The following is a 21,902-nucleotide window of genomic DNA, read 5'->3' as shown; positions in this document are numbered from 1 at the left end:
AGCAAAGGCCACAGGCACCCTCCCAGGGCTCCTCTGGCTTACCTTGCGAGCTGCGAGGACGAGGACCCGGGGCCGGCAGATGACCCTAGAGCACACTGACCGCACACTGCCGGGGAACCTGGTGACACAGGATGCCAGGTCACTGAGGGAAAAGGTTCCCGGCTGGGGGCGTCGGCCCGGAGACGCTAAAGGCAGGCAGGCTGTGGTGTCCTGGAGCCCAAGGTCAGGTCTCTGAAGCCGACCAGGGGCGGCAAGTGAGCGCCCCTCCGAGCGCTCCCCAAACCGCTGCCGGGCGCGGCGCCGAGAAAGGCCGTGTGGTACTGAGGCCGCTTCCCCGGGCCTGTCCGCCGCCCACCGCTCAGGGAGCGGAAACCAAGCGCGGACGCCGCCCTCCCTCTACTGCGCCGTCTGTGCCGACAGGCTGCCGGAGCCCTGCGGCCGCCACCGCCCTCCCGCCGCCCGGCAGCCCGGTGCACCGACGCCTCCTTTACCTCAACCGGAGGGACAGGACGGCGGCCGCGGAACCCGAGGCCCAAAGCACGCGCCTGCGCCCGTTCGCCCGCGCCCACCAGGGAGGCACGCACGACGTCCTCAGCCCCGGGGGTTCCTCACGTTTGCTGCGTGCGCCGCGGGGCTGCCCCCGTCTGGCGCCAGCGCCCGCCGGAGGTGAACTGCGTCTGAAGAGCTCCGCCCACCTGCAGCCGGCGGTAATGATAACGCTGAGTGGCCACCCAGGCAGGCGGTGGGCGCAGACATCCAGCCCTTTGGTCGCACAGGGCGCTCGGGAGCTCGGGAGTCCCGGACGGAAAACACTGGCCTCAGAGGCAGATAGAGCCGCAGGCAGAGGGAACTGCTCATCATTCCTTAGCAGCGCCTGGTTTCAGGCTGTGAAATTTCCACTCTGCCGCCAGGGCTGCCTGATTTCCATTCCACACTCCTGACCGTGCTGCTTCACGGCCCACCGCTGCCTCGGATTCCTCTTCTGCACCCCTGGGAGGACAGCTTCCGTCTCATAACTCGTTTCAGTAGGAGTTATGAAATCTAGAATCCTAGTTGGAAGAGAGATAAAATTAAAAGTCCGCACTGTGTAAAAAGTTTAGCACACTGCCTTGGGCGCAGTAACCAGCACGCGTTAAATGCAGGTAATTTAAATTTACTAATTTAAATTGATAGGTTGATATGTATTTTTATATTAATATAAAATCAATTAGGGGTGAGGACATGACTCACGCACTTGAGAAAATCCCTTTGGGGCTGTTATTTCTAAAGGAGGCCTTGAAACACCAGAGGGACACTGCGAAGCAAACTGCCGGTGCACCACCAATGCCCATAAAATAGGAAAGACACCAGCAGGTCTGCTGTCGCCAGAGGCAGCACCATATAACAAAGCTTTAGGTACACTGTAATCCCTCGATGCATTTCTGTTTAATAATGATAAAAAGTCACATCAACTGCTTGCTCCCACGTGACACAGCCTGTGCCTTTTACATTATTGCCGTCGACGTCCTCAGAAAAGCATTTCCTGGAATTCGCCAGAGAAACCACCTGGTCTCAGGCTTTTCTCGGTGGGAAGTTTGATTACAAACTCAGTCCCCGTATTCGCTATGGGCCTGTTCTCATTTTCTACTGTTTTCAAGTTAGTTTCTGTCACTTGCGTTTCACCTAGGGTATGAAGTCTACTGGCATGTAGCTGTCCATATTGAGAGTAGTGTCATCTCATTCCTCCAGGCTTTAGTAATGGAGCCTTCTCTCCTTTTCCCTTGATCAGTCTAGCTAAGGCTTGGCGATTTTGTTAATCTTTTCAAAACACCAAGTTTTGGTTTTTGCTGATTTTCTCTACTCTTTTTCTGTCCTGTTTCATTTATTCCCACACTAATCTTTATTATTTTACTCTTTCTCTTTGCTTTGGTCTTAGATTTGTTTTCCAGTATCTCAAGTTGAAAGACTAGCCTTGTGGATTTGAAATCTTACCTCCTTTATAGGTAGGCATCCACAGCTATAAATTTCCCTCTGGGTACTGTAAGCCACGCTTACTGTCCTTAAAATGGTTCTACGACTCTCCGCGAAAGATATGTAATCAAAGCAATTTTACTGTGGGCTAACTGATATAAACAACAGTCACGTTCCTATGGTGTCTCATTACAGCTCATCAGTGTCAAAATAGAACGACATTATTTGAGGGCTGGCTATGCTGCTTTTGCTGCACCACCACCACCCCCCACCCTTCAAACATATACACTGTCTTGGTACATTATATTTTCATTTTCATTCTCTTAAAAGTATTTCCTAATTCCTTTGCGATTTTCTCTTTATCCCCTTGGTTATTTGGAAATGCGTTAGTTTTCACATATTTACAAATTTCCAAGATTTCTTTCCATTATGGCTTTCTAGCCTCACCCCCTTGTGGTCACAGAACATCTCATTAAAATTACGGAAACCTGTTTTAAGGCCTAATAACTGGTCTATCCTTGAGTGTGTTCCTCGTTTGCTTGAGAGGGATGTCTCTTCTGCTCTTGATGGTTGCAGTGTTCTGCATATATCTGTTAGATCAAATTGGTTTATAGTGTTATTCAGGTATTGTAGTTCCTCGGGGACCTTCTATTCTCCCACTCATTATTGGATATATTGTTGAACTATCTATTCCTCAAAGAAAAATTTTTTTTTTGATTCGGATATATGGAACTCTGTTAGGCGATCATGTTTGTAATTCTCAGGTCTTTTGACTAGTTGACGCCTTTATCAATATGTAATGAATGTCCTTCTTTATCTCTGTAAATTTTTTTGACTTACAATTTTTTTTGGTCTGCTATTAGTATAGCCATCGTATAAATCTTTTGGTTACTGTTTGTATGGGGGTGGGAAATATAAAACTTCTCTTTACTTAAAATCTATTTCTGTGACTCTAACAGTTGTCTCTTTAGATAGCATGTAGTGGGTCATGTTTTTTAAAAAAAAAAAACCTACTCTGCCCGTCTTTGTCTTTTAATGGGACATCTTCTAGTTAAAAGTCTATCATTTAAATTACGTTATTTCTTTTGTTATATGTTGTAGAGTCATTTTCTCAGTGGTTGTCGATATTACAGCAGACATTTTAATGTGTGACAATCTAGTTCAGCTTGATACCAACTTAATTACAATGGTATATAAAATTTTGCTTCTGTATATTTTCTCCCCCCTTTTTTTTTGTGATGGTATCATCGCACATTTCATCTTCATATACTGCGTTCCTACTAACAGATTTACAATTATTTCTCTATGCTGTTGTCTTTCAATTCAGATAACGTGGGGCAAAAGTTACCTCATTAGTTTCCTATTGTTGCTGCAACACATTTCCATAAATGTAATGCCTGAACCAAGATGAATTTTTCTCTCACAGTTCTGCGTGTCAGAAAGTTCAAAATCCATTTTACTGGGGTGAAGTCAAGGTGTTGCAAGATATTGGCAGGGGTGGCTCCATCTAGAGACTCTGCTGGTTTAAAATATCCCATTGGCCTTTCCTGCTTAGGTGCTTTCTGTATCCCTTGGCTAGTGGCTCCTTCCTCTGTTTTCAAGTACGTCCCTCCATTATCTGCTTCTGTTAGCGCACTGCCTTCTCCTCTGACTCTGACTCCTCTTGCATATCAGACCCATCTAGGCAATTCCAGATCATTCCCTCAGCTCAAAGCTCTGAATTTAATCATATCTCCCCTCTGGCTCTCCATCTAAGCATTACATCACTGCTGAGTGCATTCCCTATGCCGTGCTCCCCATCCCCGTGACCATCTGTCAACTACTAATCTGTAGTTCTTTAACCCTGCACCTAAGTCAGTTGGCTAACTTGCAAGGCAAAGGCCCCTCAACCCAAGGTGTGGTGAGTCTTATTCACCTACCTCGCATCATCAGGTGGGTAAGGTCCATCAACAGAATCATTGTAGTCTGGGCTAATTTATCCCAGTTGGCACTGCCTATCACTTGAGAAGTTAACTTATAGATCACTGAAATCTGAAATATCCTATCCTGAGGTTGTGATTGTGATCCTCATTTGACTTCATAATCGGGCCCATGTTTTTGCTAGGAGAGAGGTATAAGGTGCGTCCGCCATAGAAAGGGAAGGCATCAGACAAACATAAGTGTTGCTTTAAAGTTAAATTTCTCATTTCTTGCCCTGTTGCCGTCAAGATTTGTCCCCCCAATCGTTAAGACGGAAGAGGGTCCATCTATGGAGACCAATGGCTCAATGTTTAATGAAAAAGGGAAAAGTTAAGCAACATTTTATCCCTGTTCTTTGAAGATACCCGAGGAGGTTTGTCAACTTATAGATTGCATATCTCTTGGCTAACTTGCTTGGTCATTCCTAAGTGCTGCCACTTATTAGTATGCTAAAAGTCTCATTTTCAAAATCAAATTGTCACAAAGTCAGGATGACGCTACCATTTCTCTTTTGATATGGACCCTGAGTCTGACTGCAACACCCTAGAACAGGGGGCTACTACCCACAGCAGCGGCTATTCTGGACAACCAGGAGTTCAGCACATAAACACCCAAAGTAAAAGAAAGAGAAAAGAGAAAAAAAGTTTCCGAAAGACTGCCCCGCCCCCGCCAAAAAAAAATATAGGGGGAAGCTGGGAGAAAGGACTAATCATGCTCTAGAGCCTCCCAGAGAAAATCTGCTGCCTAAAGGCACTGAGTCTTTTCCTTTTCCTCTATTTTCCTCCAACAATCAGAGACAGAAACTAAAAAGCTCTGTTTCAGGCAGCTAAAAGCTGAAAGCAGAAAATTAAAGGATGGGGGAAGGTAGAACCCCTACCCATAGAGAGAGAAAATAAGAGGTAATTAATTGTGTGTGGGTATGTATATGATATATATGTAAAATGGAAAAATTAAAGGTATGTATATGTGAATAAGTTAAAGGGCCACAATATAAACCCCCAAATTTATATTCGAAAATATATACACTAAAAATTTATATAATAACTATATAACAAAGTTGATAAACTAATTATATAACAAAAAAATAAACAGGGCACTCATAGGCTTTGTGGCTCTACAACCTAGAATCTAAATTGACTTTAGCATTTGCTAAAATGAACCAATTAACAGAGCTTCATGGACTTAATCATGGTGCTCAAATTGTAGTTATACCTCAAGATCTCCTAATTAACTGTACTCCCCATTATCTTAGGAAAATAACTAAATATAAGATAGTGAAAATAAATGTATACCTCAATTTTGTATAGTCATGGTACACATTGCCTTGAAATATCCCATATGGGGCACAGACACTCTAACACAACGAATAATAAATTAGATTTAAAGGAAGCCTTTGGCATTTACAAATTGACTTGATAAAATGGGACCACAGAGACACCAGTCAGAACAGTTAATATGGTCCTGTGTAAGTTAAAGCAGGAGCTTCAAGGATTTTAACTCATTTAAAACCAAATTAGTAAGGAAATAATTATCCCCACTGATCTCCTTTAAGAGCCCACATTTGCCTGTTCTTAAACATCAAAAATATAAATGGTATCTCATGATGGATTACTACAACCTTAACGCTGTGGGCCCATCCTTTAATGGTCTAAAGGACATCACAGACACATCTCATGGTTGCTAGAGGGGAGATGGGGGAACGGGTGAAAAATGGAAGGGGAACAAGATGTACAAATTGCCCATTAAAAATAAGGCACAGGCATGTCACGTACAGGATAGGGAATACTGTCATTAATATCGTAATAAACTTGTACATGTCAGATGGATACTAGACTTACTGAAAGATCTATAAAAGTAAAATCACTGTTGTACACTTAAACGTAATGTACTATTATACATCAACTGTAATTTAAAATAAATTTTAAAAGCTGACTACTCAGTCAACAACCAGTAAATATTTTGCTCTTGTAAACGGGTTAGTATATTCTTTTCAGTATCTATTTCAACAGTCTTTCAGCCAGTCTGCCTTCACCTCTGAAAGGACACATACACCTTTTCTTGGCTACGCATAGTTTACCTTAATAACCTTGCCACTACACAAAATCTCTGCAGATAATACCTCTACACCCACCTTTCAGTGGGAGCAGTTATGACATTACATTGACGACATCCTTGTCTAAGAAGATTCATTTGACACTCATCGTTGACACAGAAGTCCAACATCACTTAGTCCTTTTGGGATTCTTAATGGCAACACTCTCTGCATCTACAAATTTTACTTAATCTCTTTTTAAGCTGCTACTTACAAACTGGCTCACTTAAAATGGGGTTCTAACGACAAATGCCTCTAAAATCTATCCAAATTAAGATCAACAGGCATTCCCATTACAGCTCTTGAAGATTGCTTCACTAAAGACTTTAGCAATCTCCTTTCGTGCCTACTGGAGTCTCTGTACCAAACTATGATGGCCATAGTAGCCTAAGGATTTCCAATATAAGTAGCTGTCCCTCTTACTCCATCGTATACAACATCAAAATAGTAATTGCTGACCATATGCTGGGCTGCGAGTCTGTGATTCTTCAGACCCACATGCTTTGGGTCTTGGAAACAGTACCTCATAATGTTGGCTCTTGAGGACTCAGTATTATGGGATAGAACCCTGAGCCCTCTGGCATGTTCTCCCTGTAGGAGAGGGTAGACTTCCTGTCCCAGCCCCTTACAGCTGTCCCTCCTCCAGACACGTTGGCTACTTGAGGAGAACAATGAGATTAATGAAGTGAATAGCAATGGCTGTTTGCCAATGGCACTGCTAGCCATACTGTGAGGTGGAGCTTGGTGAAATGTTACTGCTTTTCATCCCTTAGCCAGACTGTCTCAAATAAAGAATGGAACCCAAGAAGCAACATTCCTGGCCAAACTTTAGGCAGTCAACTTAACTCTGGATACCTTGGCCAACAAGCAGCCCCATCTTCACATTTATTATAAACCGTTCAGCCATTGCCTAAGCATTGTCACCGTTAGGGCAAAGTGGTGGGAATTTCTTAGCTCACAGATGCCCAAAATATAAGTCAAAAAAAGCATACATGCCTCTACACACGCTAAACCGCAAGACAAGGCCTTGCCAGGACATTTGGTATTCCTTTCAGAGTTATAGACACTACTGATTATAAGCATTTCACTGCTCAAAATACACAATGCTGGGCCCTTGGAAAAGGCACTCTTGAACTTTCATGTCCTTGATAAGACACAGATAGCTAGTTTAATGAGAGTCATAAGTGATCTCCTCAAACAACTCCTTTTCAAATGAACCTCTAAATGAGCCTCTAACTTCCCCAGGCCTTAAACTATCTTTCTAATGTGTTTTTAAACTTTGCCCTAGAGTTGGAGGCCAGATTTAGGGTGCATACTGTCTGGGGGTACATTAACCATAGACTGTCCCAGAGTCCAGGCTGCTGATCATCTGATAGGAGACTCATCTAAACTTCCAACAAAAGCAAAAACCCGTCAAGTGGAACCGCTCACCATTCTGATGACTACTGGTCTGGGTATCTTCACTGGTTTAGACCACAGGCCCATACCCTCCAAGTAAGCCATGCTTTCAACCCAACCTTACAAATGCTAAGACCCACATCAACCTGAGTGGTTATCCACTTGGAAAGGATACCTGAGTCCTACATTGCAGACAACAGCATCCCAGCTTAAGACTGCACCACCTAAGCTGCCATTGCCTCAAAGGCCAGTGAGAACTTCACCCAGTCTTTAAAATCTTTGCCCTGGTGATGCCCATGGGTTGCCTACCCTATACACAAATTAAACATAGGACATTAATTAGTTTTCTTCCTTTGATATTAATGGTGCTATTATGTTTGCTGAGCTCTCATTTCTCTACCCTTTGATCCTGGTATGTTCTTTACTCTCTGCTAAAACATATCCCCCTACACTTACCTCATTAATACAAACTCAGGTGTGGCTGAAACAAGTGTGTTAGAAATAACAGACAAATACTTTCATTGCTCTTACCACTTAAGAAACCCAAGGGTTTTAGAAGCTCAATGCCAGAAGCAGCTTAAAAACCAAATGTATACTTCTTATTATGAATCACCACATCACACTCCTACACTTCATGAACTGTCATGAACTTTTCTTTTGATGGCAATGACTTTCTGTGCCATCACTGACTCATAAATTAAATCCGGGTATATTTTAAAGACTTCTAACCCTCATTTCTCTAGTTAGCTACTCTGAACATTTCCTATGGGGCCTTTTCTTAGAACTTTATGCATATGTAAACATACAAAGAGTATCAGCATATAGTAAATTTGCCATCTAATTTTTTTCAACATTACATTAGACATAGCTTCCCACCTCAATTACAGATAGCTCTACGTATCCTTAATGCTTACACAGTATCAAACACTTTCCAGGGCAAGAGAAAGGGGTGGAGATACAGCACCTTTAAACATCATCTGTTAATACGTGTCCCACATAATGTTAAGAGCAGGTGTCTTAACTCGTCTGGCTATGTTTCTCATCTGCAAAATGAGACAATGACAGCCCTAACTACTTCATGAGGTAGTTATGATGATTATTACACAGAACGAGAGTGAACAAAGGTACTTTAGAACTAAAAAGTGCTGTTGAAATGTACGAGATTGTTCCTCAAAGGAAGAAGGGACAGTATTCCCACCACCGATTGCGTCTCTTGCCCTCCCTACCCAAAATGAACCGTTCGTCTTTGCCCAACAGTTAAGAACATTTGTTGAGTTCTTACTTTACCAGGAATTCTAAAATAGATTTACTTAATCTCTTCGACAACTCGTAATATTCTCATTTCACTGATGAGGCAACTGAGGCTGACACAATTAGGAAACCTCAGAGAATTACTTCTGAACGGCACCAACTTTTGTGCTAATCATTTTGGAGTCTTTTTTCCTCCCATGATTCAAGTATATGGCCGGTAACTTGAAATTTCAGGCAGTGGGAAGTGTGCAATAGAGAAAGAGAAAAAATAAAAATAAAAATAAATAGTAAAAATAAAACAGTAAAAACAAAAATTAGCCAATGAAAAAAATCCCTGAGTTTCATAGGTAGTCACACTGCTGTTTTCTCCGAATTCCTTCATGGCTTTCCACTGTCTACTAAGTGAAAATCAATCTCCTCAGCCTGGTGTTCCAGATCTTCATTAATCTCGTTAAATAGGCTTTGCAGGGCTTTCTCTTATACTACAGGAGCTTTTCTCTGAAACCATCTTTCTCATCATTTCATACCCATCTAGGAGACTGTTATGTTGAATTGTGTCCCCTCAAAAAAAATATGTTGAAATCCTAACCATCAGTACCTCAGAATGACTTTTTTGGGAAATTGTAACTAGTAAGGTCATACTGGAGAAGTATGCCTGCATCTTTATAAGATGACCATATAACGACAAACATGATGACAAAGGTAGAAATTGGAGCTACAAGCCAAGAAATGTCAAAGATTGCCAGCAGACCACCAGAACCTAGGAAGAGGCAAGGAAAGGTTCTTCTACCGGTTTCAGAGGGGGTATGGCCCTGCCAAAGTCCTGATTTTTTAAGCCTTCAGAACTGTGAGGCGATAATTCATTTCTGTTGTTTTAAGCCCATGTATATACGCATAAACATATAGACACACACATTCTTAAATGGTTCAACTATGTAATGTCTACCAATTAACTTCAGATCCATGAATACAAATATGTTGAAAATCAAATAATGAAAAACGAGAGTCCATGCAAAAGTGCCAAAAAGGTGCTGGAGTAGCTATACTAATATCTGAGAAAATAGACTTTAAGTCTGTTTAAAAATAAAACTCAACTGAGTAAATTATAAAGATTTACTGACTTTGATTCAAGGATTCATGAATTGGGCAGCATCCAATCTAGCAGAGAAAAAAAAAACTCCAAGTGCTCTACCAAATGAAAAATTTTTATAGGCAGATGAGGGCAGGAACAAGGAAGTTATACTGGGCAAAAAAGCAGAGTGATTTTTGCAAGATTATTTTCCTTTAAGGGACGACAGGGGTCTAGCAGGCACAGGACCTAGGTGATTCCTGACTGACTGGTTTAAGATTCTAGATGAGCCCAAACTGTGATTAACTCTTGGTTTGATGACCTGGGGCTTAGCATAAGTAACTCTACATTGGGCTTGCTGTCTGATTTTTAACAAGTCAACACTCTTACCAGAGACAAAGAATATTATATATTGACAAAAGGGCCAATCAACCAAGAAGAAGGCTATTACTAATCACCATATACACGAAAAATAAAAAAAAGATATTAATACTACTAATACCAGCAATTCAATACCAGCAATTTAGATAACCTGGATGAAATAAACACATTTCAAGAAATGTAAATTATAGAAACTAAAAAAAAAAAAAAAATCTGAATAACTGTGACAAGCAAAGACATTTGATTAATAACAAAAAGACCTCCCAACAAAGAAAAGCTCAGAATGAGATGATTTTGCCAAACGATAAGGAAGAATTAACACCAAGCATTTTCAAAATATTCCAAAAAAACAGAAAACAGAACAACTTCCTAACTCATTCAGTGAAGCAGCAGCATTACCTGATACCAAAACCAGGAAGATTACAGACCAATATTCCTGATGAATACTGATTCAAAAATTCTCAACAAAATCTTAGCAAACCTAATTCAGTAGCATTGGTTTATAAACCACAATTATTCAGGATTATACACTGTGACCAAGTAGGATTTATTCTTGGAATAACAAAATGGTTCTACACATGAAAGTCATTCATCGTTAATACACAGAACAGGATGAATAATAAAGCACTATGATCACCTCAACAGATACAGAAAAAGCATGGGACAAAATTCAACATCATTTCATGACCCAAACAACAAACTAAGAATGCAAGGAAATTACTTCAACATAATAAAGGCTATATATAAAAGCCCCACATCAAATATCATACATAATGGTGAAAAACAAAGCCTTTTCTCTAAGATCAGGAACAAAGCAAAGAGCTAGGTTAATTAACACTGTATGATTCCACTGAAGATATCAAATTCATAGAAATAGAAAGTACAATGGTGGTGACGAGGGCTGGGGGAAGAGGGCAAAAGGAAGTTGTTTACCGAGCATAGAGTTTTAAATTTACAAGATGAAAAAGTTATGGAGATGTTTCACAACAGTAGGATATACTTAACACTATGAAGTATACACTTAAAGATGGCAAATGTTGTGTATGTGCTTCTTACCACAATAAAAGAACAAACGGATTGCTGGGTCCTATGAAATTTTTGACGTAACAGTTACAGAGTACACCCAGAATTTTGCATTTCTAACGTTTCCAAGTACTGCTGATGCTGGCAGGTACCTACAACTTCAAAAACCACTGCTCTGAGATATCACATCTTTAAGATGTTGATTACTTGTTTCTCCTTACAAACATCCTACAATTTGTTGGGAATAAATCTGTAAAACTGATATTCCAAAGAACAAGGCAGTAAATTATCTAACTAGTTAGGATCACAGGCCTGGTTAGGTGATGCTTGTTAGATATTCTATTACAACTAATTTATTTGCTGTGGTCTTGTCTGACTTGACTCTGGCTAGTTACATTCACCATAGTCTCTTAATACTTACCTCAAACTTTCATTATTTACTACTTGAATTGTCAGGAAAACATGTTCCTACACAGTTGAAGAGCTGCAGAATCATTATCTTTAAAATAGAAGACATTTTTGAATACAAGTGATTATTACAGAACATTATCAATGTAGTAAATGCCATTAACTGTACACTTTAAGATGACTTAGGTAACATAATTGTATCTTAAAAATATCTCAATTTTTTTTTAACTCTTGCTACAGACTTGAATGAATCCCCTAAAATTCTTGTGTTGAAACCTAATCCATGATGATAGTGATAGGAAGTGGACCTTTGGGAGGTGATAAAGTCTGGAGGGTGGAGCCCTCCATGAATGAAATCAGTGCCCTTATAAGAGACTCCGGAGACAACACTCCTTCCTTCTACCATGTGAACACATAAACATAAGATGGCTGTCTATGAACTAGGAAGTAGGCCCTCACCATACAATAAATCTTCTGACACTTTAACTTTGGATTTCACGGCCGCCAGAACTGTGAGATATGTCTGTCTGTTGTTCATAAGCCAGCCAGTCTATCATACTGGTATAGCAGCCTAAATGAACTAAGACAATCCTGACAACATTTACCTGGATTCTGATTTTAACTATGATAGTAACCCACCCTGGTATGTTGGTGTCCACCACAGCCCTCCAAACTGGGCACAGAAGCCTTTTGCTATGGTGATAGAAATAATCATTACTGATCGCAATAAGGTCTTCAAGTAATCTAAATGAAATAAACTTTAACTTCTCAAAAAAATCATTCCGCTTTACCTACCATATGACCCCACCGATCCCTCTTCTGGGCATCTAACTGAAAATTTTGAAAACATATATTCGTAAAGATATATGTGCCCTGAAGTTCACTGCAACTTTATTAACGACAGCCAAGACACATGGAAACAACCCAAGTGTCTTCAATAGATGACTGCATAAAGACATGGTACGTATATACAATGCGATATTACTCAGCCATGAGAAAAAATGAAATACTGCCATTTTCAACATGAGTGGATTTTGAGATTATCACACTAAGTGAACTAAGTCAAATGGAAAAGGACAAGAACCATGTGAATACACTTATATGCGGGATATAAAACAAAAAGCAACTAATGAACAAACAAGACAAACTCACCAACACAGACAACAGTTTAGTGGTTTCCCAAAGAAAGGAGCAAAAGCGGGAGGGTAAACAGGGTACAGGGGTTCAAATATTTGGCGACAGGAAAAGACCAGACTTCAGGAGGTGAACACACAATCCAATACACAGATAATGTATTGTAGAAATGAAACCTGTATGATTTTATTAAACAATGTCACCAAAAAAAATTTGATCAAAAAGACACAACACTTTATCATGAGATATTTTTCTAAGAGGGAGTAGAGATACTAAAACAGCATATCTTTGTGAAGATAAAAGAAAAAAATAAATTTCAAGGACGTGCTGATTGAAGGACTCACCAATTATCTCTAACTAGGTCTACAATATTACTTGCAAAATAACAGGATTACCATTTGTATCGTCACAAAATTAAATGTAATTAAGCATTTTGCGTGGCACTGCTATAGAATGAATTAAAAAATGAAACGAAAATTGTGCACTGTTTCACGCTTATTGGATTTGACAAACTATACGTGTTTTTCTTAAGAAAAAGTGTTAACTTAGTACTGGTATCAAATAGACTAAACACTGGTTAACAGGAAAATATTCTGATTTTTATTTTTGCAAGTTATTCTCAAGTACACATTTACAATAGTGTCACACTTTCTACATGTATTTCTTCAGTATTTTAATTATTTTACAATGTGTACAGAGGTAAGGACATATAATATTTAATAGGCTATTTCAGCAAAACAATAACTTAGGTTCTCATAAAAATCTGTACCTCTTTAAAATATTAAATGGAAACATCCACTTTTTAGCTTTGCTAATCAAATTATTTTAGAAATTAAAACAGCCTGCATTAAAGTACATAACAGTAAATACAACTTCAGTATTCTCTTTATAAAAACAACTATTTTACCATATTAACTTGACCACATCCTTAACTACCTTTTAAGGTTTCAATACTGTGGTTAGAAAACAAAACAACTGTGTAATAACTCCAGAATATATGAGAAATATAGAGTAGGCAAAAAGAGTGTTCTTTATCTTTCAGTTTATTTTTAAAATATAAATAGCTATTTTTCTGGTTTTATTCTGGTTTTAAAATTCTTAAATGTAAACTTTCATTTAAATATTTCCTTTTATATTACTTCAAGAAGAAACCAAATTCAAGAGAGATTTAAAAGATTTTTGCACAAGAAATAAGAGTTTTCAAAAACAGAACAATGGATGAATGCTAAAAAAGGAAAGTACATATATAAGGGACAAGAAGGCCTAAGAAGTACCAAAATTCTTCCCATGGCTGTGGTTGACATTAGGTTTTTAAATTCTACTGTGCTTCAAGCACTTGATTGAGAACTAAATTAATCTAGCCTTTACAGGGTCTCAAAAAGTTCCTAATATTTAGATTTCTAACACTATAAATATAACTTGTACATGAATATTAGTGGCACCAAGAAAGGCAAAGGTAAAAACTTTTCAGCAAAAGTAAAACGAAGCACCATAATAAAAACTGAAGGTGCAAGGTAGCTATCAAGTGAAAAGAAAAACTTCCAATCTTCCACATTGTGCTAGCATATATGTGCCAATAGCCAATTAAAGTAACCTAAAGTGTTTTAAAATTTTCTATTAAAAAAAAACAAATTCTAATTACATATATGTTTGAGTGACTGATTAAAATGTCAACTCAGAAATAAAAAACATACTGTGAGAAACTTGGTGATTCCAATTCAAGTCTCACATTTTTATTACATATGTTATATAATGAAACGTTACACCTGTATCCTCTAAAATACCAACTTGTATGTTAAATCTTTTTTAACTTTGATAACTACCTAAGAAATAAAAAAGGCAAAACTTGCTAAGTTTAATTAGAGCCTATTCTCCAATATGAAGCCATTGCTTCCTAAGTCCTCCATACTTTGTGAAGACATTTCTTTTATACACTTAGTGAGAACCAAGAGATTTATGTCTGCATAGTCATTAGCTTTTCCAAAACTTTAAGGTACAAAGCTAAAATTATAAGAAAACATTGTTATAAATACACCTTAACTTGTTTTCCAGTAACCAAAAATATTTAAAAGAAAATACCTTTACTCTTTAAAAAACACTAGTGTCGTATTTTCCTTTCTAATTCTTCACTTGAATTTTAATCTCTGAACAGCAAGTTTGCAAAATGCTCTTTTGTACATCCCTGGATCTTTCAGTTTATTCTACATTTAATGCTTTTCATTATAGACTTAGAATTTGGGATGGTGTGTATAAATATGTAAAATAACACAGAGGCACATATAAAATTTAGGGTACACTTGTACATCCAGCTGCAAAAATCTTATGAGCCACAATTTATCTCAAAGACTACAAAACTCAGTTCACATAAGTCTTATTTCTAGAACACAACTATTCCAAAAGAAAGCTGTATAACCAGAAGAATAACAGAAATAAGCAAAACCTTTCACTAAGACTTTCTAGAAGTGTGTTGTGCTGACAAAAGATGCAAACACTATGAGGAAAGTCAAAGGAAGCATATTCTGTCTGCTAAACAAAAATGACTTTCATGTTACAAATACACCTGACAGTAAAATCTCCCAGATGTTTCTATTTGATATGAAAAATCTGTGGAAGAAAATGAGTCAAAATGATTATTTTTAAAGTTACCAATCTCATGGGTTTTGTTTTTTTTTTTTTAATCTTAAATAGTCTTAGAAGAGTACCATCACGGTGAGTAAAGTTAAATAGTAAAATGTCTAATACTGAAAAATTCAGCATAGAATTAGAGGTTATTTTAATAAAAGCAACTTCATTATTGCTACTTTTCTCCATTGAATAAACAATCCGAATAGGATACAGAGCACCCTACTAAATAAAATGTTAAGAAGTCAACTAGAAGCAATAATCCTATTTTTACACAGCATAAATTAATATACAGTATTATATGTGGATGAGACTTTTAAATGAATTTTCTGTTTCAAGGCCAATGTTTTTACAAACATCTGTAGAAGTACTGTTAGGGGAGGCCAACTTCTTTATGATGTCGCATTATGTGCTGGTTCTTTTCTGAAGGTCTTCGGAACCCTTTCTTGCAATACTCACAACGGTGGGGGTAATCTTTCGTATGAATGGAAATAACATGTCGCTTAAAGCCTGAGGCATCTGTAGTGCTATACTCACAGTACTCACACTGATACACTTTCCTGCCACTGTGTGTCTTCATATGCTTTTTAAGCTCACTCTGTTGCCTAAATCCCTTTCTACATCTCTTACACCTAAATGGAAGATCTTTTGTGTGAACTGAGAGAATATGGCGACTTAGAACAAATGGATCTGCAATCTTAAAGTCACAGTGTCTACATTGGTGCATTTTTTTACCCTTGTGAGCAGCCACGTGTTTCTTGAGTTCTGAGGGCCTGTGAAAGCCTTTACTACACATGTCACATTTATGGGGGTAGTCCTTAGTGTGAACTGAAATTATGTGTCGTTTCAAATCACTTGAGTTGGAACTCTTGTGGTCGCAATGCAAACACTGGTGTGTTTTGCTTTCTTGGTGAATAAGAGCATGTTGCTGCACCTCTTTGGTATCTGAGAAAGTCAGAAGGCAAATGTCACATTTGAATGGCATCTCTTTACTATGCTTAGTTTTAACATGCGTTTTCAAATTAGAAGAGTCTGCAGACCTATATTCGCAGAACTGGCACTGGTACGGCTTCTCCCCAGTATGAATTCGCATGTGCTTTTTGAGTTCTGATGGGTGACGAAAACCTTTACCACACTCAACACAAATATGAGGAAAGTTCTTGCTGTGGACTGCCAAAAGGTGGCGATTCAGTAACCCTTGTTCAGCTGTCTCGTATTCACAAAATTTACACTTGTGGATTTTGTTGGCTCCTTTTTCCTTATGCATCACTTTGTGAGTAAACAAAGTCCCAGTGTGAGAGAAATGCTTCCCATAGTCATTGCATTCGATGGCCTTCTCTGCCATGCTGGTCAACTTGTGGCTCTCCATGTGATTGTGTAAACTTACCTTCTTGTTGGTAATGAAATCACAGTCAGTACAATGGTAACTCTTCTTGGTTAAGTGTTCAGGATGGTTTTTCATGTGCCTTTTCAGAAAACCTCTCGACTTAAACTTTTTCCCACAAATCATGCAAGGATAGACAGTCAAGGGATGTCCATCAGGGCCAATAATTATTGCTAAGAAAAGAAAAGTTAAGGGACATGAGTGAATAAGCAAGTTCTATTTTGGTTTCTTCAAGAATTTAAAGTGTGCATTCTAAACATTAGACAGGTAATTCCTAAATCAGGTTAACATTCAACTTGATCATTTTTCAACAAGAGATATAACAACCTAGTAACAAAGAATTTGGTCCAGAAACGTCATTCAGTATGACACTTCCAGGTTAAAATAAATAAAGTACAAATTTAAAGCTACATAAATTTAGATACCTACTGAATAGTGTTCATAAAAAATAAAGTTCAACATTTCAGCTTTGTTTATTCCAAGACAAATTTATGCTAATATAAAGTTTACTGACACCTATGAAGACAATTTAAATATGCAAATAAGTATTTAAGACAATACAGGAAAGGAATATACCCAATGAACAACAAAGTATTTGTCTTATTCCTCTGTAAATGATGCCTACTTTAAGCTATCACAGATTCTTTACATTTGTTCATTTAGAGTTAACTAACATATTTTAGGGATTTGTTTTCATTTCCACTAAAATAACCTGAGTTTAATTCTTTCTCTAAATTTCTGATCCAAAAACTATTTTTTTCCAAAAAAATCATTCATGAATATCACTGAATTCTTAAAATTCTATTTCCAAATTAATACACAAATGCTACATGTGGTCCAGCAGCTAAAATGCTATCACAACACCTCTGTGGAAATATACTAGTTTCATCTGAGAGCTCACAAAGCACACTGTGCTGTGGAACTCGTGCCCTCACCTGTTTGGTACTGCCTGGAATCAGGTCTTCTCCTTTTCTTTGTTTTTTGTTTAGCCAGTCTGCCAAGCCCAGCAGACTCATCTATGTGCAAGAGGGCACTTGCAGTGCCATTCCGGTTTTCAATTCCATCAGAATTATTACCTAACGATGTGCATTAAAAAACAAAATTATACTGTATTATAAATTATAAGAATTAGGGATTCTTTATTAACGACGACAACAAAAAGTAAACCATGATACTCATGAATGACAGAAATTTCCTATTCTAGGTAATGGGATTTATGGGCATATTTATATACAAGACCATAATAAATACCCAGCTTTGAAACCTAGCATCATTTTGCTCCATGAACTACCTTGCTGTGACTCAAAATTGTAGTCATGGATTTTCTGCTATAATCAAAATAAAAATTTCAGCTTGAAAGCCTATGTATTTCTTACATAATATAGAATGAAGGATATTTATGTTAAAATTAAAGGGAAAAAGGATAACTATAAAATCTTCCTCCACTTTTCCTTAACTCACTACACAGTACTGCATAGTTCTAAGGCCTAACCATTTTTCAATAATAATAAACTGATGTTCAAGAACCTTGTAATCATTTGAACTACTATGTCACTTACCATAAGCTGCTGCCCATGCTATTGGCATGAAGGTTTTTATTTCATTGTCATCGGCTGTTTCATGTACAGTGGCTGCTGCTGTTGCAACAGCAGATTCCTCCTCTCCTACGATCACTTCCATATAAACTTCATCAGCAATTTCGGCAACATCTAAGTAGAAAATGAAGTGAACACTTATGAGACCAGGTTTATAAGAGATCAGACACGGCATTTATTTTTATTTGAATTCAGTCAAAAAACAAAATAAGTTCAAATGTTACATAATTCAAACACTACTTTCATATAATAAACTATAAATATTTGTTAAATGAATTATTCCTCCCTTTGCTCCACCATAATTTGTTTTTCAAGCAATATTCTAAGCATTTGTTAATAGTCACTGATGTTCTTTAGAATATGTCAGTACAATAATGTCTACAACAGCGTTGCTTACTTCCATCAAATATTTATTGCAGTTTAAACTGAAAACATAAAGTGTCCCACAAAAATGCCACCTACTTACTTAAATCTTCATCTTCTTGCTGAGAGTCACTGACAGTCATATAAACCATCTTCTCCCTTGGCACATGAATACTGTTAGTTTGATCAAGGAGTTCAACTCCATCATCATTCTCAGGCTCACTCTCCACAATATCTACAGTGCCACCTATCAGGGAAGATGACAGCTCTAGAAATTTATGTGAAAACTTCATTTCCACCTGTATCACTTTAATAAGTACCTCTTTCAACACTTTTTTATATTAGTATATTAGAAATGTTTTAAAAGTAATTTTCAGAAAAGAATTCAAATGTTCTCATCTAAACTACCCAAAAGTAATCAGGTTGAAGTAACTGACCAGGATATATAATATGCTATGGGTTTCTTCTTACCTAAGTCTTCCTCTCCAGGGTCAGCTTTAAAAATGTACACTTTGATGACTTCAGGGCAAGTGCCATCCACTTTACAAGAAGTGATTTCTGATTCTGCATCAATAGTCATTCCAGAGGAAACATCCTGTTCTATTTTACTAGCATCATCCACTAAAAAGAGAAGAAATACACCATTAATAATAGCAGATACTTAAATATTACCATTTAAAAAAATCCTTTTTACAATTATAATCTCTAACTTGACTCATAAAATTGGATGATTTTTCCTAGAAAGCAGAACAATCGATGAGTCTCCTAAAAATGAGATGACATTTTACTCAAAGCAAACTCCTAGTAGCCTTCAAAATTAACAAAAATAATGAAATGATATACTTCATCATTAGGTAAAAGTATATCCATTAAAAAAAACTATTATATTCTCAAAGATTTTGGTAATACCCAAGTAGTAAAATGAAAAAACACTGCTCTTATCTAAACGTGTTAACACTACTTCATGCTGACTTCTCAGTATTATTTGGTCTAATCTGTTTCTATTGGAATTTCTTTTTAAATAAATTGAAATACAATTTTCAGAAAAGTACACTGCAATGGTCAATGTAAATTTTAAAATCAAACTTTTAAATATAAAAGTACACATACATAGTATATATATATAAATATAAAAGTACACATACACATATAGAGAGAGGAGAGTTCATAAAAGTGAGTCTGAGTCACTGCTGGCAAATGCAGCAAATATATATTTAAACACATTCTCATATACCTCAATGAAAATAACCTGTTTTCTTTTTTCGGGGAAATAAAAGGTACTCTTACTGACCAACAGAGGCACACATATTCCCCAATATTAGATTCACAGAATATAGAAAAAACACTTCATATTTAAACATTAAAAATAAGACAGAAATAAGCAGATTATGGTTAAGATTTAGAACATTAAAAGTAAAAAATAATGTCTGAAAGAAACAGACTCTGGATTGAAATAATAAAAATATAATTCCCACAAAATGTAACCTTTTTCTTTCATTTCAATCCACTACCACTACTACTTTCACAAAAGAAAGTTTGGCAAAGATTTATGAAAACTCAGCCATTATAATTCAGCACATCATAAAAGTTGCATTTACTTAGGTCAAGCGTATTAGAGAAAGACTAAAGAAATGTTTTCTCTGCTCCAGACACAACTGTCCTATCAGGCATTGCTACAGATAAACCAGAGAATGGAATCAAAGTTCAGAAGAGAAGGCTGATTTAGCTTGTCTTCAATACTCCCATCATGGCTTTCAACTCCCTTTTAGTTCCCTTTCTGGTGTTCCCCCTTCTAGACATACTTTATTATCTGGTTGTATATTTATGTTTTACTCAATTCAACAATGAATCACAATTATAAATCAGACTTTGTGCTAGGCAGCAGAGATAACAAATATGAAAAAGTCATGGACTGGAGAAGTCTAATGCAGTGGAAAAGCAGACAATAGATGATTATTTTTAAACGCGATACCACTAATAATACAGCTACCATTTATTAAATGATTACTATAAACACTAAATACTACTTATAAGAGGAAGGTGTTAATATATCATCAACACTTTACAGTAAAGCAAAATAAAGTTGAGAAGAGATGAATGACCTATCTGAGGTCACATAACTAGTAACCAGCAAAGCCAAATTCAAAACTTAGTCTATGTGACTCACAACTGACATTCAACTTCTGGTGTTTTAAGAATGTATATATTCTATGAGAGTTAGAATTGTTAGAAGCAATAAATGGTACAACAAAGTACAAATGGTTTACATTAGTAAAGATCAGATGAATATGCTTATAACTTAAGCACAACTCAATTAAGATTATGGTGAGTTTTGACCAATATTAATTTTGTCTTAAATTCTTCACAGTGACTTATGATTTTTATCTTTGAAATACTTCTGCCAATTCCTCACTATGTTCTTCAAAAGATCCAAAAATTCCATTTGTCTAAATCAAAATTCTTATATAGCATTATAAGAATATTCTAACAGATTAAAATGAAGTATTTCAAAAGCTAACATTAAAAAGTGATAATACAGTGAAATTTCATCTAATTTACTTTCTTAGCAGAAATTAAGAATATCCCAGGCCAAATTATTTGCCAAAACTACTTTCAAATACCATTCTGAAATATGGTTACAGCCATGGAACAACAACACAATACAAGTACAAAGTATAAGAACACCTGCACTGGGGCTTGTAGTAACCTGGAGATCACTGATGTTCTTGGTGAAGAACGTTTTAGTGAATGCTAAATGGGGTCAGACTTGAGTGGATTAAGAATTCTACGTGACGTGTAGATATCTTTAAGAAGTCAACTTTAAAAAAGGAGAACAAAGGAAGGAGCAGTAATCAAAAAAGATGGCACGATCAAGGAGGTTATTATTTGATTGATAAAAATACTTAAGCACGTTCATAGTCTGTAGGAGTAATAAAGAGTTAGAGGACATGGTGAATTGCTAGATCAAGATCTCACAAGGGAAGAAGAAACTATAAGCAAAATTCCTTACACAGAATGAAAAAACATTATTCCTTTTGACACCTGAGAATAGGTATTATCAACAGGAATATAGCTATTTTGTTGAACAGCAGCTTGGAATACAATGTGAAGTAAAAATCCTGACTGGTACTTGAACCACATATACACAAGGCAAGGACTTTGGTAAATGTTAACAGAACTGCAGACTGGGTTAAGAACTTTGAGAAGTAAGGAAAATGAGCTGGTCCAGGAAAAGCTTAATGATACCAAGGTTCAAAAAGCCTAGCCAGTTAA

General features: G+C 37.2%; 1 protein-coding gene across 15 annotated transcripts in view; it reads right to left on the bottom strand.

The window, feature by feature from the left end:
• Positions 1-714: 714 nt before the first annotated feature.
• LOC120583097 (zinc finger X-chromosomal protein-like) overlaps positions 715-21,902 on the bottom strand; it is a 66,317-nt gene continuing 45,129 nt past the window's right edge. For 12 of the 15 annotated variants that reach the window (XM_039838429.1, XM_039838423.1, XM_039838424.1 and 9 more), the window contains 5 exons: positions 19,101-19,250; positions 18,733-18,876; positions 18,231-18,380; positions 17,607-17,747; positions 13,243-16,844 (listed from right to left, as the gene is read on the bottom strand). In XM_039838429.1, the coding sequence (XP_039694363.1) occupies positions 15,661-16,844; positions 17,607-17,747; positions 18,231-18,380; positions 18,733-18,876; positions 19,101-19,250 (1,769 nt within the window). In that variant the 3' untranslated portion in view covers positions 13,243-15,660. Of the gene's footprint in view, positions 1,050-10,628; positions 11,623-13,242; positions 16,845-17,606; positions 17,748-18,230; positions 18,381-18,732; positions 18,877-19,100; positions 19,251-21,902 lie in introns of those variants that run through there. The other 3 variants (XM_039838439.1, XM_039838437.1, XM_039838431.1) reach the window with 3 other exon arrangements.

This window comes from Pteropus medius, unplaced genomic scaffold (genome assembly GCF_902729225.1).
Source record: "Pteropus medius unplaced genomic scaffold, Ma_sr-lr_union100, whole genome shotgun sequence".
Classification (NCBI taxonomy): Eukaryota; Metazoa; Chordata; class Mammalia; order Chiroptera; family Pteropodidae; genus Pteropus; species Pteropus medius.
Note: the sequence above shows the minus strand (reverse complement) of the source record. Positions and strands in the feature narration are given on the sequence as shown.